This window comes from Chrysoperla carnea, chromosome 1, assembly GCF_905475395.1.
Source record: "Chrysoperla carnea chromosome 1, inChrCarn1.1, whole genome shotgun sequence".
NCBI classification, from domain to species: domain Eukaryota; kingdom Metazoa; phylum Arthropoda; class Insecta; order Neuroptera; family Chrysopidae; genus Chrysoperla; species Chrysoperla carnea.
In genome coordinates, this window is record NC_058337.1 from 32,196,302 (window position 1) to 32,214,378 (window position 18,077).

The 18,077-nt window shown below is 28.3% G+C and overlaps 1 protein-coding gene across 6 annotated transcripts in view; it reads right to left on the reverse strand.

The window, feature by feature from the left end:
* The window catches only part of LOC123305210, a 161,623-nt gene that overhangs the window by 52,480 nt on the left and 91,066 nt on the right, over window positions 1–18,077 (reverse strand). For 5 of the 6 annotated variants that reach the window (XM_044886861.1, XM_044886863.1, XM_044886862.1 and 2 more), the window contains exons 7-12: window positions 4,454–4,701; window positions 3,625–3,850; window positions 3,272–3,373; window positions 3,072–3,205; window positions 1,945–2,014; window positions 725–760 (exon numbers count right to left, since the gene is read on the reverse strand). In XM_044886861.1, coding sequence (XP_044742796.1) covers window positions 725–760; window positions 1,945–2,014; window positions 3,072–3,205; window positions 3,272–3,373; window positions 3,625–3,850; window positions 4,454–4,701 — 816 coding nt within the window. The remainder of the gene's footprint in view (window positions 1–724; window positions 761–1,944; window positions 2,015–3,071; window positions 3,206–3,271; window positions 3,374–3,624; window positions 3,851–4,453; window positions 4,702–18,077) is intronic. The other variant, XM_044886860.1, reaches the window with a different exon arrangement.

An 18,077-nucleotide genomic window follows, 5' to 3' on the forward strand; every position in this document is an offset into this window, starting at 1 on the left:
GCCCAAATGAAGCTGTGGTTGAAAGGATCCATAATTAGATTTACATCTCTCCAAACTGTAATTTTACTATTTATTTAACTTTGCAATAAAGTATCGGTGGTATTTTTTGTAACCAATTATTATAAGAAAGGAATGAATTAATATGCTGAACTTGGTTCTGGTTCTGATAAATATCCACTTCCAGATGACGAGTAGGGATTAAATTTGACCATGAGCATCCATCATTGATACGGTTGATACGGCGGTAGCTACGACCCTGACGCAAACATTGATATTCAAAGCTTTCTATACAGGGTATTTCAACAACTTATAAAAAAAAAGTTGATTTTTTTCTCTTTATGAACCCTTTACCCGTAAAACTGAATCTTGATTCGTATCAAAATGTAGGTCTCAAAAAAAACACATCGAATGAGAGCTGTTTGAAAGTTGTGGGAAATATTAACCATAACTCATCATTTTATCATGTTTACTATGCAATATAACTTTCTTTTTCACTAGTTATTTCAGATCAGAACAAAATTTTTTAATTCTAGGGTACATAATAAACATATTATAATGCATTATTGTGATGAATAAAGCATGAATAGATTAGTGCACAGTACAAATGAAAAATACCCCACAAAACAAAATTTTTTTCAAAACAAAAATCAAAACCACCACCCTATAGGTAAAAAAAAAATTAAAGTTAGATAAAAGAACTAAGTTCATGTTCGTTAAAAATCACCTTTCCGTTGTTTGTATCGAATTGTAACATAATCGTCTGAAATAAAATAAAAATATAAGACATGCAACAATTGCTTTTTTATTTTAATTTTCAATAACAGAAGAAATATTCCAAGAATTATTGTTATTTATATTGTGTACAAAAAGTGTGCTTTATAGAATGGGAAGATATTCAATTTTAATACATAACTGTAAAGAAAGTTGCCTATACAAAAAATTCTTAGATATAAATGTACAAGACGTAATAATATAAATTTTCAAGATTCTTTAGGTTATTCGATTAGAAAAACACAAGTAAAAAATTTTTTATAGAAAAAGAAACTAGAAAGAAATCCCTTAAAAATAACAAAACTTTCGCTAAATGTAATCTTGCCCCTACACTTCTTTTTAGATTAACTATCAAAACTATTACCAATCAAAATTTTTTTTAGATAGACAATCAAAACTTTTTAGGAAGATCTGTGAGGCTGTGAATATATGCGTATTTTTCCGTCTGACGAATCAGAAATATGCCAGAAACAGTATTATGGCATAAATACATTCTTAGCTAGGTAAATTAATGGTAAATCTAGGTGCAGGGTTTTGACTGCCCTTCCCTTAGTAAGCCGATTTTTAACTCTTTTACCACCCTTGGTTGCAAAAAGTTTTCTATCGAAACGGAAATGTGGTCACATAACAAGACCAAGTAAAATAATACAATTGATGTAAACAATTAAAATTAGCGAAAGTTTATCTCGTGATAAATTGAATTGAAAGGCATCTAAAAATTTCCATGCTAAAGATTTATGTTCTCTGCAGGCCAATTTTTGATTAAAAGTTGGTTGCATACCAGATTGTTCCCACTAATTTGGCAATCAAAATGAATTAATGTAAATATGCACGGAAACCGAACGCAACCTGTTCCTCAGTCGCGTGTGTAGGTTAAATTTCTACAAAACTTTTTCCATATAAGCAATTCTATTATATTACTTTTGCTTTTGTAATCGAATAACCTTCATAAAAATAAATTATTATTATTACATTCTTTCATTTCGGGATATTTCATCAAATTTTCGTTTGCCTTCTAGAATGAAACGAACATTCTTCAGATTTCATTTTTATGTTCATAAATAATAAATTTACGTTTATTATCAGGTAATTTTTATGTGTGTAATTTTTTATACGGTCATAAAATTGGAATTTATTATTTAATGAAACAAAAAATTATTATCTTATCCTTACCATCCTTCGTTTTATGCAATGTTTCATACATTCTTTTATACCATTTTGCTTGATTATTTTCTTTCACTTCCTGCATACAAAACAGAAAAGAAAAAAAATTAGAAAAAAGAAGATAATGAACCCCACAACAAACCTAATGGAAAAATGATTTTAGTAGAATTATCCTATCGAGTGTTGTATAGTTTGTACTCTTTTGAACAAATATCATTCCACAATTCTAAAAATGTGTAATTTAAGAGAATTTCAAGAAAAACTTTTTAAATTCCATAACATCTATCCTTATCACCAGAAGGCTTATGGCGAAATGAACAGATAAGTCAATATTGGTAACTTCACCGATCTGTTAACTAATCAAAATTGGTATCAGAAAAAAGATAATTTAAACTCGAAAAAAAATAATAAAGGCAAGCAAAAAAAAAATTGATTAAAATTAAATTTAATTAAAAATATCCAGGTCCGCTTTTCGATGCACAGGCTATCATAAGCGTGTTTATTTATCAATAAAATTTCATTAAAAATATCTCTCATCAAATTATCAGATGAGTGAAGGCGTTGATCTAATATCGTCTCTAAGACTATTATTAAAATAAACTAATGACTAGCTACACTATATTATTACATATATGTAATACAAATTGCCTTAAAAAAAATTTTTTTTTTTTTTTTTTTTTTTTAATTAAAATTGGCTTCAGCAAATTTGCTATACAGCCATTATCCAAATAAAATATACAACTTAAAAAAATACAAACTAACGGATTTAAATAAACTTTGAAATTTATAACTACTTCTTATAGAATTTTACTAGTAGAGTTTCCCAACGGTTTTACTATTATCATACCCAAAAATGAACCCTATGGGAATTTTTTGTTAATGAAAAGGTTTAAAACTAAAAAATTTTCTACTTCAACTGAAATCAGAAATCCCGTTTGTGTGGTGTTTCTTACAATTTATATTAGGTACTTTTGAAATGAATTTTTTACATCTAACAACATACCTCATACATCTGAATCAAATCACATCCAATAAATATTTAAGAAAAGAGCAAGCATTTGTAAGAAAATGGAAAAAGCATTTTAAAAAGAATGTACGTTTTATAAATGATTGTTAAATTTTTGTTTATTACTTACAGATCTCAATACAATTGGCATGCCATCTTTTGTTGTTGGTCCAATTCCCTCAAATTTTCTAGGACCCAAATCTACCATTTTTTTTGGCTTCTCTGAATCCGATTCACTTGTGTATTCGTGTCTTACTGAATAAACTGTAAGCAGTTAAGATGAATATTTTAAGCTATTTTTTTATTATTCACTTAGATATTAATACTTACTAATTTCACCTGGACTTAATAACGGAGGCCTATCATCTCCTTTTCGTGGTGGAGATTTTCGAGTATCTTCTATATACGATGCACCTCGAGGCAATTGCCCTTCTAAAATACAAATATTGTTTTAATAGTGTTTCCTTTGTGATTTAACTATACGATTATGTAAATGAGACAAGCTAAATGATATTCTGTGAAATCAGATTGGATAAAGCTCATGACCTCATTGAGCGTAAACTGTGACGAATTTATCTATTCATTTTAATAGATCAGTATCGTTCATCTAAAATATTGATAGATTCTTGGGTAATTTTGTTTCCAAATACGAATTTTGCAAAAATATTGGATAGATTTCTTACCTCTTGCTTTTTGAAGAAGTGTAATTGTAGGATTTTGTGCCCGTGGTAATCGTGTTGAAGGGGAACTGCTAATTGAACTTTGTTGCAAAGAATTTAAACCAGTTAATGGTGCTGACTGACTTGAAGTTAGCCGTCGTTCTAATGTAGAACTTAACGTGGATACTGCTGATTCGCTTTCTTCCCAAGGCGGTATTGTTTGTTCGTTTTGGCTATTATTTTGGGAGACCTACACAAAGAAAAAAAATTAAATTTTAAGTACTTCGTATAATATTAAGAATTAAAACACATAACAATGAACTATTCCAGCGTAGTGATACTGTAAGTAATATATCTACTCATCAAAAGTATTAAAGGAAAATTAATCTCAATAGCTTATTTGAAAAGTTGTACTTTCTAATTTTGGAGTGCATTGTTCAAAAATTTTGATCATCTAAGTTTAGAGTTTTACAAAAAGTATAAAAATTATTTTACTACAAATTTATTAATACCATTCGAAATTTTGTTGACTTTTCATGAAAGCTATAGATTGTACAAAGATGAATTTCAAGTCAAATTGACACTTAATGATTTTTAATATTGTATCTTCTGAAACAGTCATCGCACTAAAATTTGCATATCATTCGAAAACAATGTCTTCTTTTAAATACTCATATATTGTTTTGTAAAAAAACTATATCAATCTCCTAATTTTCCTTGATAAAACTTGCCCAAAACAGAATTATCGTTTTTAAATTTTCCTTTAATACAATATTTGAAGAGTATCATTCAATATATTCACTTATGTTGCGATCATTGGTTCGTGTCTAAGTGACTTTAAAGTAAACATTACCTCAGGTTTAGGTAGATTTTTTCGTGGTAATGTTGGCGATTCAAAATTTACGGGCCTAAATTCTTTACGTTCAACCGTTGGACTTGTACCAGCACTTTTTGGTGTCCATACAACTTCTGCAGGTTCACTACTGCCAGATTTTGGTGGATCCGGCAATGGTGGCGGTATTGGTCCGGATGTTGAATGTTTTTTCGATTCCGATAATAACGTTTCAGACGTTTGTTGACTCTGCCCAGGTGACCATATTCCTAATTAGATGAACGAACGTATTTTAAAATTAAACACATGTTAATTATTGTTTTTCGAGACAAATGTGTCTTTTCGTGCCAAATCATCTAAAATAATCTTTTTTGGCAATCATTGTAATAAATGATTCGGAAGTAATATTTAATAATATTTAAAGAAAAAAGGTGTTTAATGGAGAAAAAAAAAATCTTAATTTAGATAATTACTTACGTAATTATTGTAGTTAACAAAATTAAAACATGGTTCAATAATTCACAAATTTATTAACAACTAGATATTGAGATAACTAATTGATTTCAAACTTACAGATTTTAGATTTAAGAGCTATAAAATTACCAAAAAATATGCACAAAATCTCATAGGAAATTTTGAAGAAGAACGTAGAGTTGTCTACAAAGAAAGATATCGGTACCTACTCTCCAGAATTTTCTATTTTTTGGGTAGGAATCGAGTAAAACACTCGTATCTGCGTAACTATATAATTTAAAATCGAATCGCCAAATGACTATATTAATATAATTTATAGCAAACGTAAGGGGAAATATAAAGCTTTCTCATGACTATAACTATTTTATGGTTTTGTTTTTCAGCATTCTAAAATTAACTTTAATTTTCTATAGTAATAATTTTTCGTATAGCTTAAAATAATAATTACAATTTACGTAGCCCGGAATATTATTGCAAAGACCTTGAATAAATTTCATAATATTTAGGCTCCCCAATTCGAGATAATAGTCGCGAGAAAGCTAATTTCCCTCTTATTTAGGGTTTCTAGTTTCTTGGCGTTTTTTATTTCTCGAGCCACGAGAGTTCTCGACCAGAATTTCTCGAGTATCTCGAGAAATTTTTTTAATTTATGATAAAACGGAGTTTTTTTCAAATTTTTTCTTTATTACAAATTAGACTGATAGATCAGCTCAATTAAATCAAATAGTAAATTTTTAGTTACCATTAATTGTCCTTATTAATTAACAAATCAACAATAAACAATACAATTTTAACTTTTTTATAATTTTTGGGTTCCTAATTTGACAACAGTCTTTAATTAAGTAAAAAATAATTAGTAAAATTAAATCAACAAAATTACTAGTAGGAACATATTAAGATAACTATGGACTTGGTTAACAAAACACAGATTTTGCTACCAACTTAAACCAAAAATTGTTTTTCTTTTATAATACTACTTTTTTAATGTGAGCATAGTATGTCAAATAAAATTCTATCAGGACCTGGGTTGTCAAACCGACTTTAAATAAACACAATAAAAAAATTCTATCAGTAACCCGCAAAATAATCAACAAAGAAATCAAATTTAAATTCAAAGCTGTTCCGTATAAAATTGTCTTTCAGAAATACAATAGCATTATTTACATTATCTAATAGGCGGTTTTTTATTTTATTGAGAATGTTTCTCGATAACGAGAAAACACGAGTATTCTCTGTCGATGGTGGCTTAGCAGTCTCTACAGTTTCGTACATTTTTTCAACAGTTGGCTTTCGTTGGCCAGTACACTTCAATTATTTTTTATGAGTGTAACTGGTTTTGTCTATAGTCTAAGCTGTCCAAATGGCCGTTTTATTATCTTTTGCGATGGCGTAAACTTCGGCCGAATTATAATTTGAGTTTGAATATAATCCATCTGCGTGTTAATTAGTATTTTATTTGTTACCAACCTTTGTTGTATTGTGTACTTACATTTTCCTTAACATTTTTCCTTTCCTTAAATAAAAAAAACTGTAGGATTTAACTAAGCATATGTACCAAAATTCATTCCTTGAACCCAGAATGTAAAGCGATATTATTAGCATTCCTGGCTATAGCCCATAGTATAATGAAAGAAAAATGTTTTGGGTTAATCCCTATATTATAAATGCGAAAGTAAGGATGTTTGTTTATTTGTTTGTTTGTTAGATACGCTTTCACGCAAAAAACTAGCGAATAGATTTGAATGAAACTGTACAATAATGTAGCTTATACATCAGAATAACACATGAGCTATAATTTATAAAGATATATTTTAAAAGAAATTAAATTTATTTTTTTAACATTTCATAGTCTAGGGTGAAGGAGACAACTTATAGACTTCTCAAGGTTATCAGACAAAGTTTTTACGTTAAAAAAAATTGAAAACTGATTAATTATCTGACATTTCATAAAACATGAAAGATACAATTTATGGCCTTTTCCATTTTTATGTCACTTTTAGGACAAAAAAAAATTTTTCATATTATTTTATTCACTTTTTAAAGATCTTGTCAGTTATTTACGGGCAAAAACGCGGGTTGAGCCGCGGGTAAAAGCTAGTATATATTCTAGAAAATTAAACCAACGTAACCCAGGATTGAAATTTATCTTAGGCATGTTTCATTTAAAAACTTAAAATCAATAAATAATAATTGTTTCTATTGGTTTTTAATTGAGTTAAGAAAGAAAGTTTAGAAGAAAGTTATTGTTTTAGAACGTGATTGTTAAAGATTATATCTGTTCCATACAGAATATACATATAAAATATACATCTAACCAATTAAATGATCTCTTTAATAAGTCGTATAAATTATACTTAAATGATGTATGAATAAATAATTACTGTAAATTATTAATAATTAGTTCCGTTAATATCAATTAATGGTTATTATAATAATAGTGTTTCATGATTTTACTTTCATTATATTATATTTACAATATACTTCACTCCATCTTCATCGTATATTCCCGAAGGTGTTGTTTTGTACAATATAATCAACAACAAATAATGTAAACCATACTACACGCAAGGTGTGTATAAATAGGAAAATACTCAATGATATATGTAAGTCAAATAGGTATTTAAATTGTTATACCTGATTGAGTGACAGATAATACATAGCCTAAACCAGTAAATATAAACATGGACCAGTGCTGCCAATGCGTGGTATCCGATTTACCCGTTCCCTCAAACGAGATAACCCGATTTTACCCGATAGTTATGATCCTTACCAGTGGGGCAACCAAGATTTCGCCCAGGGAGAGTTATTATATTATTTCCCTCTTTTTTGTTTAGATTTTTGAGATTTTTTATCATTTATTTATTTTAAATACATTCAGCTAATATAAAGTCTCTCTCTCTCTCCATTTTCAATGCAATTTTTTTACAATAATAAAAATTTAAAATTGAATAATGAACAGAATATTCTATCTCGCTCTCGCAGCCAAACGATCAATTAGTTAAATGGTGGTAATAATTCAACTTAGAGACGATCCAACTTAGAGCATCGTTCTGCGTAACTGCTAATAGGCTGGCGGTTTACTATGAATTTGAAGCAATGAAATTGCTTAACATAAGTTGTTAACAAAAAAGAACTTTTATTAAGAGAATATCTTAATTTATTATTTGAATTAGCAATGGCAAATAGGAGAATTATCCGATTTTACCCGGAAATTTAAATTACGCGCTGAATTACCCGAAAATTGGGTAATTACCCGCACATTGGCAGCACTGTTTTGGACCATACATTATTTAGACGCAACAGAGGAGAGATTTTGAAAAATTATTGAAGTGAAAACTTTTTTAGGAGCACATTTTTGAGTGAACAAAAATGATGGAGAGCTCCCGTCATCGTCACGCGCCACGCTCCATACATACATATTGAAAAGAATTGTTATCAACCGATCACTGAAGCTAAGCAACATTGAGCGCACTTAGTTCTAGGATGAGTGACCGCTTGAAAACACTGTGTGTTGTTGCTTTTTTTTTATAATAGTTTTCTATACACACATTTTAATAATTTCAATTTACAAATTATGAACTTTTAATTATTTATACCTATGACTAACTATAATTTTTTTCCTATAAGGGTGTAAAATAGGTAAGAAGAAGAATGTAAAATGGAAGTGTGTGAATGTCCATTTCTATAGATTACCGCTCAGGATGCTCGCCTTCAAAGAGCGGCATCACTAGGACGGTATAATGAAAGGCCAGTAGGCAGTAGTAATAAATATGTGTAGATATAGAAAATAAAGTATAGCTCATGAAGCAGGAAAAATATTATATGGAAGGATTTCTTATTACACATCAGAGTTTTAATTAAACCTGACTAGGGGATCGCAGATATAGAAGGTCAAACAGAGCATTATCGGTCCAAGCCACTTATACTTGAAACTACGCGTTCATATGGTATGAACAGATCTACACTGATCTGTTAACCAATCGAAATTGGCATCAGCAGAAAGATAATTTAATAACGAAATAAAGGTATAGGCTTGCCTCAAAAACTCGTTCATGGAAAAAAAGTTATTAAAATTAGTTTAATTAAAAATAGCCATTTTTCGATAAAAAAAACTATGATAGGATTGTTTAAAAATCAAAAAATTTTATAAAAATTGTCTTATTTGGTTATCAGATGAGATCGACTTTATATCGTCTCTATTATTATTACTATTTTAAGACCACAATCTAATATGTAATATCCTAGCAAAGTTTTGTTCGTAGTGTCAATATTTTTAGCGTAAAAAACTTGGAACTAAACTTAGTGTATGTACCATGAAATATTTCATATACAAGATAATCAATTCTTCAAATGAAGTTTGAACTTTTGAAAAAATTAATTACTTTATACAGAAAAAAAAAATTAGAGTCTTAGTTTTTTATGATTCATTATCTTAATAAATAAACTTATCTCGATGAAATGAGATTAAAAAAAGTGATAACACTCAAGACGAAAATTACTAGAGAAAGTTTTCTCCGACATTTTTATTTAAAAAATCTTTTTTTAAGAGTAATAATGCACTGTTATTATGATTAATAATAAAAATTTTTTATTATGTTAATTTATATGATAAAATCATATTTCGTTTATTAATATACTGAAAATAAACATTTATATAACCCGTGTGTATAAATAAAAACGTCACTTCCGGTAGAATAGTGGTAACAATTTTAGTGTTACCATCACTGACAGTGTAGTAACAAAAATGTGTATGAATAGATAGTAGTTCTATGTTAGTGGGCTGCCAGACTATATGTTTTCATTATAAATTTAGACAAACTAATTACGGACAACATACTAATTATTTGGGTTATTAATGTACCACCTAAATAAATTTGTATGCACTATTTAATTGTAATGTAATTTTTCGGATCGTGGGAAAATTGAAAAAATTGTATTTTTTATAGAAAATATATCGAAAATACATAATTATTTAATGCTATGTTATCATTTTAATTAACATTTATTATCGTTGTAAAACATAAATAAATCAAAAAGTCGATTTTCATTCACTTCTTCTATCTATGATGATATTTTAAAATGATTAATGTCCGAGATAGTTTGGTGGGGGCGCAGAGAAATTTATTTGTTCATCAAAGAAAACAATATAGTCCACAAGCCCAAGCTGAAATTTCTCGGGTGAAATGATCCACCCATCAGGAATCATGTTGAACAAGATGCTCTTATATGTAAAAGTAAGATTAAGCACCATGACGTCAGTTTTGCGCGATACAGACGAATACACGTGAGAATATGAATGTGACACTCTTTGGTATCTCATCCATGCACCAGCAATTATGTATGTTACGGCGTTGGTGGATACTTACTTTGCATAAGTATTCGAAGTGAATTACATAAATGCTGTACAGAAATAAATCCGCTAACTTCGGCATCGGAAGTTTAAAAAAAATGTTGATATCCCGTCAATTTCCGAAGCCCTACGTGTTTGTATATCTGTACGGCATTTATTTTGTTTCAAATACTTATGCATAGTTAGTATCCAGCAACGCCATACATACTTGCTGGTGCAGGGGTAAGACTGCAATTGTACTGCGCAAAACTCATGACGCCATGGTGCTTAAACTTACTTTTCCATATAGAAGAATCTTTTTCAATATGATTCCTGGTGGGTCATTTCACCCGAAAAATTTCAGTATGTGGTCTAATATATTTTCTTTTTACACAGAAAAATTACACTTTGTAGCAAAATTTCGTTTGTATTCCAAATTAATTTTGTTACAAGGCCTAGTTTTCCCTTAGAAATGTTTGAATTTAAAAATAGTTTTGCATGCGATATCTTTAAACAGTGTTAACTGACAGTAGTTTTATTATAGTTTTATGTAGAAATGCCACTAAAATTTTTATCCGCTATTCAACAGGGTGACGAAAAATCAGCTTTATGGTTAGAATCGTTTATAATTTTTTTTTCTAAAGATAACATCTATCTTCAGAAAACAGAAGATAACATGTTGGGGTTTTGTTATTTAAATATGTTTCGAAAAATTTCAGTGCAATGCCTTGCATTTTATTACGAATGATGCTTTTTAAATTAGTGGGTAATTCATTGGTTGTACATGCAGACTCGAGTGCATTTTAGTAGTTCCTTTAGGACAGAAGTTTGAGAGGGTGCATCCCCATCCTCAAATATTCAAATTTATAAGCGAGAATTAAGCCGTGACCCTTTTTGTACAGGGCGCAGTTGTTTTTGCATACAAAATCGTATCCACATTTGCAAAAAAAAATCGGAAATTTCAACGTTCGTGGTATAAAAAAAGAAATGTTTTATCCATATCATTCGAGAAAAATTTCAAATCTTTCTATTAATTTTTATTATTGATATTTTCATAACTAATAATCGTAAATAAAATTTGTATTCAAAAAAATTTTATTTATAGAACTAAACAAAGCGTTTAATACTGTCAAAATCAGTCTAAATGATGAATATTGAATGTTTTGGTGAACGAAGCACCACTAATAATTTATAAATTAAACTAATTTGGTATAATTACCACAAAACGATGTATAAATATGACGCAATTTAAAATACCAAAAATAAATTTAAAAAAAAAAACATAAATTTTGATAGACGCTTCTTAATTTCATTAATAAAAATATTATCGCATCTATACCATTAATAGTAAATTTCTGATAGTATGAACTTTCAATTACAATGTATTACAAAATATTAATTTGCATATAATATTATTAAAAAACTGTCCAATGTATATTAAATTTACCATAAACATTTAGTTTAATTACTATGATATTAATTTAGAATAATTTTCTTTTAACATTTGCTGCCAATAAATCGACGTCATATTTATTTTCTGATGTTCATTTGTCATATTTTTGTGTTAAGAGATTTTCATAAAATTTATTTGTTTTTTCAAATTTTGTATGTGAGTGAGAATTTTAAAACAATAAAAAATTTAAAAATGTTTTTTAATTTAAATTTAATTTTTAAGTAATTTGCTATCGGTCGTATTTGTGGATAAGTCCGGCTGAAATTCTAAGAATTTGTTTTCTCTCACTATTTTCTTCAAAATTAAAATCCAGAAAAATTTGCAAGAAAGCTTAAATCTAAAAAAACAACAGCGGATTATCGGATGACTAGACTATTAAAATTGTAGGCTATTTTTTATTAGACACTTCATTTATACATTTGAACAGTACTTTTGTAAATTACTACGGTTTCTTAATAACTATCTGTTTATTCACCATCTGTTGAAACCAAGTTTAAGCCTGTAATTGTAGTTTTATTTTAAGAAAAAGATTACCGCATATCAAAATAATTTTCCCAATTGAAGCGATTTTGATAGATTGCAAAGACACAGGGCAAATATTTTCGCCTAGATTTTTCTGTAAATGTCAGTTCGATGATTTCCTCAAATGAAAGTTAAAGAATGCTGTGATAAAAAAAAAAACTTTAAAATTGTATTTTAGATACAGAATAATAAAAACAAAAATTATCTAATTATTTTCTCGATTTTGATGAAAACATGTAATTGGTATCTAATGATTTTTAGTTTCCAAAATTAATTACTGCACTCAAAAACAAAAACAAATGGTCTGTGAATTCGTTTTATTTTGTAAATTTCCACATTGAAAAGGGAAAAATCAAAAGAAAACAACCAGAAAAATACCTGGAGAAGACGATTTTGCACGAAATTTTGGTCCCAAAATCATATTTTCACGTTTCATTAAACTTGAAACAAATCACTACAAAAACCAAAAAAGAACACCCACAAAATATTATTTAAAACTAAGAATTCTATCTATTTTATCTATTCCACTGTATAACACATAAAAAACATAATATTAGCGATATTTATTTAATATGAGTACGGGCGTCCCGACGCCAAAACATATACTAGTAGTATACTACTGTGTATATATGATGGAAACGACGGAAGGACAGAATTAGCTACTCCACGACAAACGAATTATTATAACTACCTTTCGTACTTAAGTTCACTACTAATTTCATAGACTTGGCCAATATATACTTTGATATACCGAGTGTTTTCATTAAATTATAATTAATTTTCATTAATCAAACAATCTGTGATAGATATGGTTCTTAATTTTCCGATTAAGGTATTTCCAGCATGGTATTTGCAGTTTCTATGTTAAAGCAATGGTAAAATTTTTTTTTCGACAGAATTTAACGAAAAATTAATTTAAGAATTTAATAATGCTTACTATTAATTCCCAAAGTTTCAGAAATTTTGACCGTTTAAAATGGGAAATAATTATGCCAACGTCCCAATTTCGATCAATTTACGTCAAAATTAATATCTCGAAAGTGAAAATTAATTTCTAAATTTTTTTTTTAGAATTGTATTGTATAAACATTTTTTTCTACTTTTTCTTCAAAATATAATAATATCATAAAAAATAGTTGGAGAGACCGGACATTTTACATGCTTTAAATGGGACATGACCCTCAAAATCGCGAACTTTGTCTTTAAATATCTCTCGATCTAAACGGTCAAAAATTATGAAATTTTAGGAATTCATAAATAAAGCTATTATAAACCCGAGAAAAAAAATTCGGCCAAATCTGTCGAAAAGTGATTTCATGCTGGTACTACCTTAAGTAAATTATTGCAATTCATAAATTATAGTAAAATTTATTATTACGACTTGCTCAATATTTCGATTTTACTTCTTAATAAAGAAATTTTCAATTTTATGTTTATCTACTTACCACATTCTAAAAATAGAGGTAAACATAAAATTTCAGCGGTTTGATCAATCAAAAATTCCAATCGATCGTCTAATACACACAATATTTAAAAAGAAAAACTGGTATTCGACCTGAAAAATGGAGCAGAGCTTCGATTTGGGCGCCAGTCATACCAATTGGGTTGATGAATAAGTAATAATCATCAATTTTTGTATTTTATTTCATTTTTCTTTATCATAAATAATATTGATTATTTAGGCCAAGTGTGCTATATCCGTGACGTAGTAATGTTAAAATAGAAAAGCCTATGTATAAATATATACGGGCGTATTTTCGTTTCTCTTTTGACAAGTTTTTTAAACTTTTAAATTATTTTGAAAATATTGGCTGTAAGGTTATATTGGCTGTCCACGAAGGACACACTTAGGCTATAGAGCCCATTGTGATACCAGATATGTGTTTTACCACTTTTCCGCTGATAATTTCATTTATCAGCTCCTCAATTTCAGAGGCTGAGTGAACTTCCTTCATGCATATACCATGCACTACACCAGCCCATCAAAACTATTAACTAAATTAATTTTGTTGCGACAGCGGAAATCGAACCCGCTACCCTAAGCATACCGCGGACGGAATTGGAATAGGGCGACAAATTTTCAAATTACAAATTGAAAATAATTTTTAACGATTAAAATTTTCATAAAACCACCGGTATAAATATTAGAATAAAACATGTGAAAATATGAATATAGTTTCTTTCATTTGTGGCAAATTATTCAGTAGGTATATTATATGAATGTATATGGAAATGTTAGCTATCAATAATTAATTTTCAATTGTTTTTATTTTTTCATGTAATTTTTTTCTATGTATTGATTGGTTTCAAGCGTGTATTGAGTAAGGAAAGCTTTGCATAATATATTGAATGAATGTAATGTCTACCTATTATAGACATGTGTCTTATTTTGCAATTTGCCATTCCATTTATGAATTGTTAATTTTCTAATTATAAAACGGGTTTATTTCAAGGACTATAATATGCATTTAGAGACTTCTTTTTAAAGATTATTGATTGTTATCTTTAAAACTGTATTATACAAGAAAGTATATTTAGAAATAAGAGTAGCGATGAGAAAAATTACTTTCGAAAATTGTGCTCGATCCAGTATATTTCTTTGTTAGAGCTTCATTCGAAGTTATCGTTTAGTTGTACCTAAATCGCTTAGTATGTTTAAAATAAAATATTTTTCGTCTTAAATATTTTTGAGTATTCTGACCTTATCATACCACTTACCTAAGATTTTCTATGAAAAATTTTATTAATCAAAAATTTCAAGCACTTGTGATTAAAATTCTTTCAATTTTGTTTACAAATGTTGTTGAATTGTTGAATTTTATAAAAATTTCAATTATTCATATATTTTTCCAATTTTTCTTATATAATTAAACTCATCGATTTATATTATATTAAAGAAAATCATCGAAAATGTGGTTGCAAATGACAAGGCATTAAAAAACTAAAATTAATTGTAATTTTTGTTCAATGATCAGTTAAAGTTAAAAAAAGATATGCATGTTTGAACTTAGATATTAATTTTATTATCCTTCGATTTTTATTGTTTTACCAAGTAAATTCCAGTTCACGTTCGGTTTCTGTGTTTCCCAATTCCGTAACTTAAGTAAGCATAAAATTCTATAATATTTGACGCATCTTTAACCGCTTATATTCAGCTAAAAACAAATGTAACAAATATTCTCCAATGATTAATACTTTAATTTCAAGTATAAATATTCCTGTTAAGAATAGTATTTCCTTCAAATAATTAGCAAGACTAATTTTCAGTAAATTTTTAATAATTTGAGTTTTGTTAGGTTTAAGCTTCATTTAGCCATGTGCGTTAATTATCTCTGGAGATGTACAAAACTTTGTACTTGATTTATTGCAAATAATAGTCCAGTAGATAAATGTTTTCAAAATAACGTTTTTAATATTTTGATAAATACATTTTTGGCGTTGTAAGTATTGATAATTTCAATACTTTCAATAATAACTTTGCACTATTTTCCAACATTAATCAAGCGCATATCGTTCACCCGGAACACAATCCTGAAAATGTTAAAATATTGAAAACTTATTATTGAAAGTATTGAAATGTTTAATACTTATTTACATCACCAAAACTTCATTTATCAAAAAATTAATGTTTAAATTAAATAGATGTTTATATTATTGAACCCTAATAGAGGCAAAAATTATTAAAAATGTACTGAAAATCGAGTTGTTAGAATGAGATACTGAATATCCAGCTGAGCTTATCCAGCCAAATTAAAAGATCCTAGAATTTTAAGCACACTTGATTTACGAAATTTGGAAACACAGAAACCGAACCTGGACTGTAGTCCATCCGTTAAAGTTTCGATTTCGACAAAATTTCAATTGGGAAATTTTGACTAAATAATTTACTTTGCCCAACAGAACAAGTCGTAGGACAATAAATTATAAACTTTTTTTTAACTTTCACAAACTATTGAAAGAAAAATAAAATTCATTTTAATTTTAAATTGCTTTGTCCTTTGCAACCACATTTTCGCCGATTTTCATTAATATAATTTGACTCGATGAATTTAATTATATAAGAATAATGGAAAATTTAATAAAATTATTTGTAAACAATATTTAAAAAATTTTAATCATAAGTGTTTTAATTAATTATAATTTTTGATTTCTTTCATTTGAAAGAACAACTTAGAGCTCCGAGTGATGAAATAATTGATTGTTCAAAAACAAACCCAAACATGCTTCATCCTATAGATAGCAAATTGGAAGAGACACTTTTAGAGCTGTGACAATTTCGTTATTATAATTTCTCGCATATTTATCGATTTTTCAAATAAACAATTTCAAATTTGACCCAATGGCTGATGCAATTTTTTTGTATTTTAACTACGTATTTCGGCAACAATGTAGTTATCATCAGTGTGAATTAACTATAATCGCAATTGTATAAACACATCTTCTGCACCAATCTAGTTAAGAAAATTAATCGTGACCGTTATGTCGGTTTTCTACTCAATGGACAGGTGAGTTTTTGTTGAAAAATAAAAACAGTACTGAAACTGATTACATTGCTAGTCTTAAAAAAGTTGCAGTTTTGTTTTTTTCGGCATGGTTTCTGTTTTGTTTTTGTTTGTCCGTTAAGTGGAAAATCGTCATAATAATATAAAAAGCTTTCATAATATTTTACACAACGCTTCCAGTAACATATCTCTGGAGAATAATTACGATTAGCTAATTCATTCTGATGATTAGTGCATTGGAGCAAATTTGCAATTTTATTAAAAATATTTAGAGTTCTCATAAATTATCGATGATAATTCTACATGCATTTTCAAAAACATTTTCTTAACGACAACACATAAAATTTTTTTTGAATTAAAAATAGGTAAATAAAACATGGTAGGTAAGTTGGAAAATTAACAAAGATTATAATATTATGTAAAATATTGTAAAAGTTTGTTATATTCTTAGCGACACATCAAAATCGTTGTTAAAAAAAAATTTATATCAACAGTTGACAAAAATAGTTTTCTTTATTGGATTGGTGCTGAAGATGTGTTTATAATATTCATTTCGTTGTTATTATTATAAAATTTATGTGTGGATGTGTATGCGTACGTATTCGTTCGCCACACTCGTCTTGGCTCCTACACTAGAACTGCTACTAGCGCAGTGATTTTCTAGTATGTATTTTGTTTACATGACTCACACATATAAATATAAATACAGTAAAACGAGTTCATATAGTGATAATTTGTATCGGAGCAGGTTGAAAATTTTCACATGATTGAGATCAATCATAACAGCCTGGACTGAATCACATTATAATTAGTAATGTTCAAGTTTCATTTATTCTTGGTCTTGTTCTCGCCTTTCAAAGGGTGTCTCAAAATAAACGATTTGAAACAAGTGTTGACAACGATAAACAAAGACATAATCACAGCTGACCTTTTAGCGTTTTTAAAAATGGGAAACTACGCGAATGGTTGTACTATTAATGAAGGTTTGACATTTATAGCACGTAATTTTCGTGCAAAATAAAATCACAGAATCTCTACTAAAATTGACCGCCCAAATCATGTGATTTAACTCTTTTGAATTTTTTGAAATCTGCAGCTTATGTCAACATGCCGGAACCACCCACCGGCTAAGGAAGCTGTATCATCGAAATAAGCCGCAACTTTGCAAAATGGCCAAAGAAAACCTCGACAAAAAAGTTCATCTGAGCCAGTAATGCCTTGGAGTTTTATCCGAAAGGTCATAAAATTGTCCTGATATGTTATTCCATAATATACATATAATCCTACACTCCTATATATTCGCTCCGTGCATGAATTTTATTTCCGGCTTTTCTGTGGTAACGATATACTACTTTATTTATATAA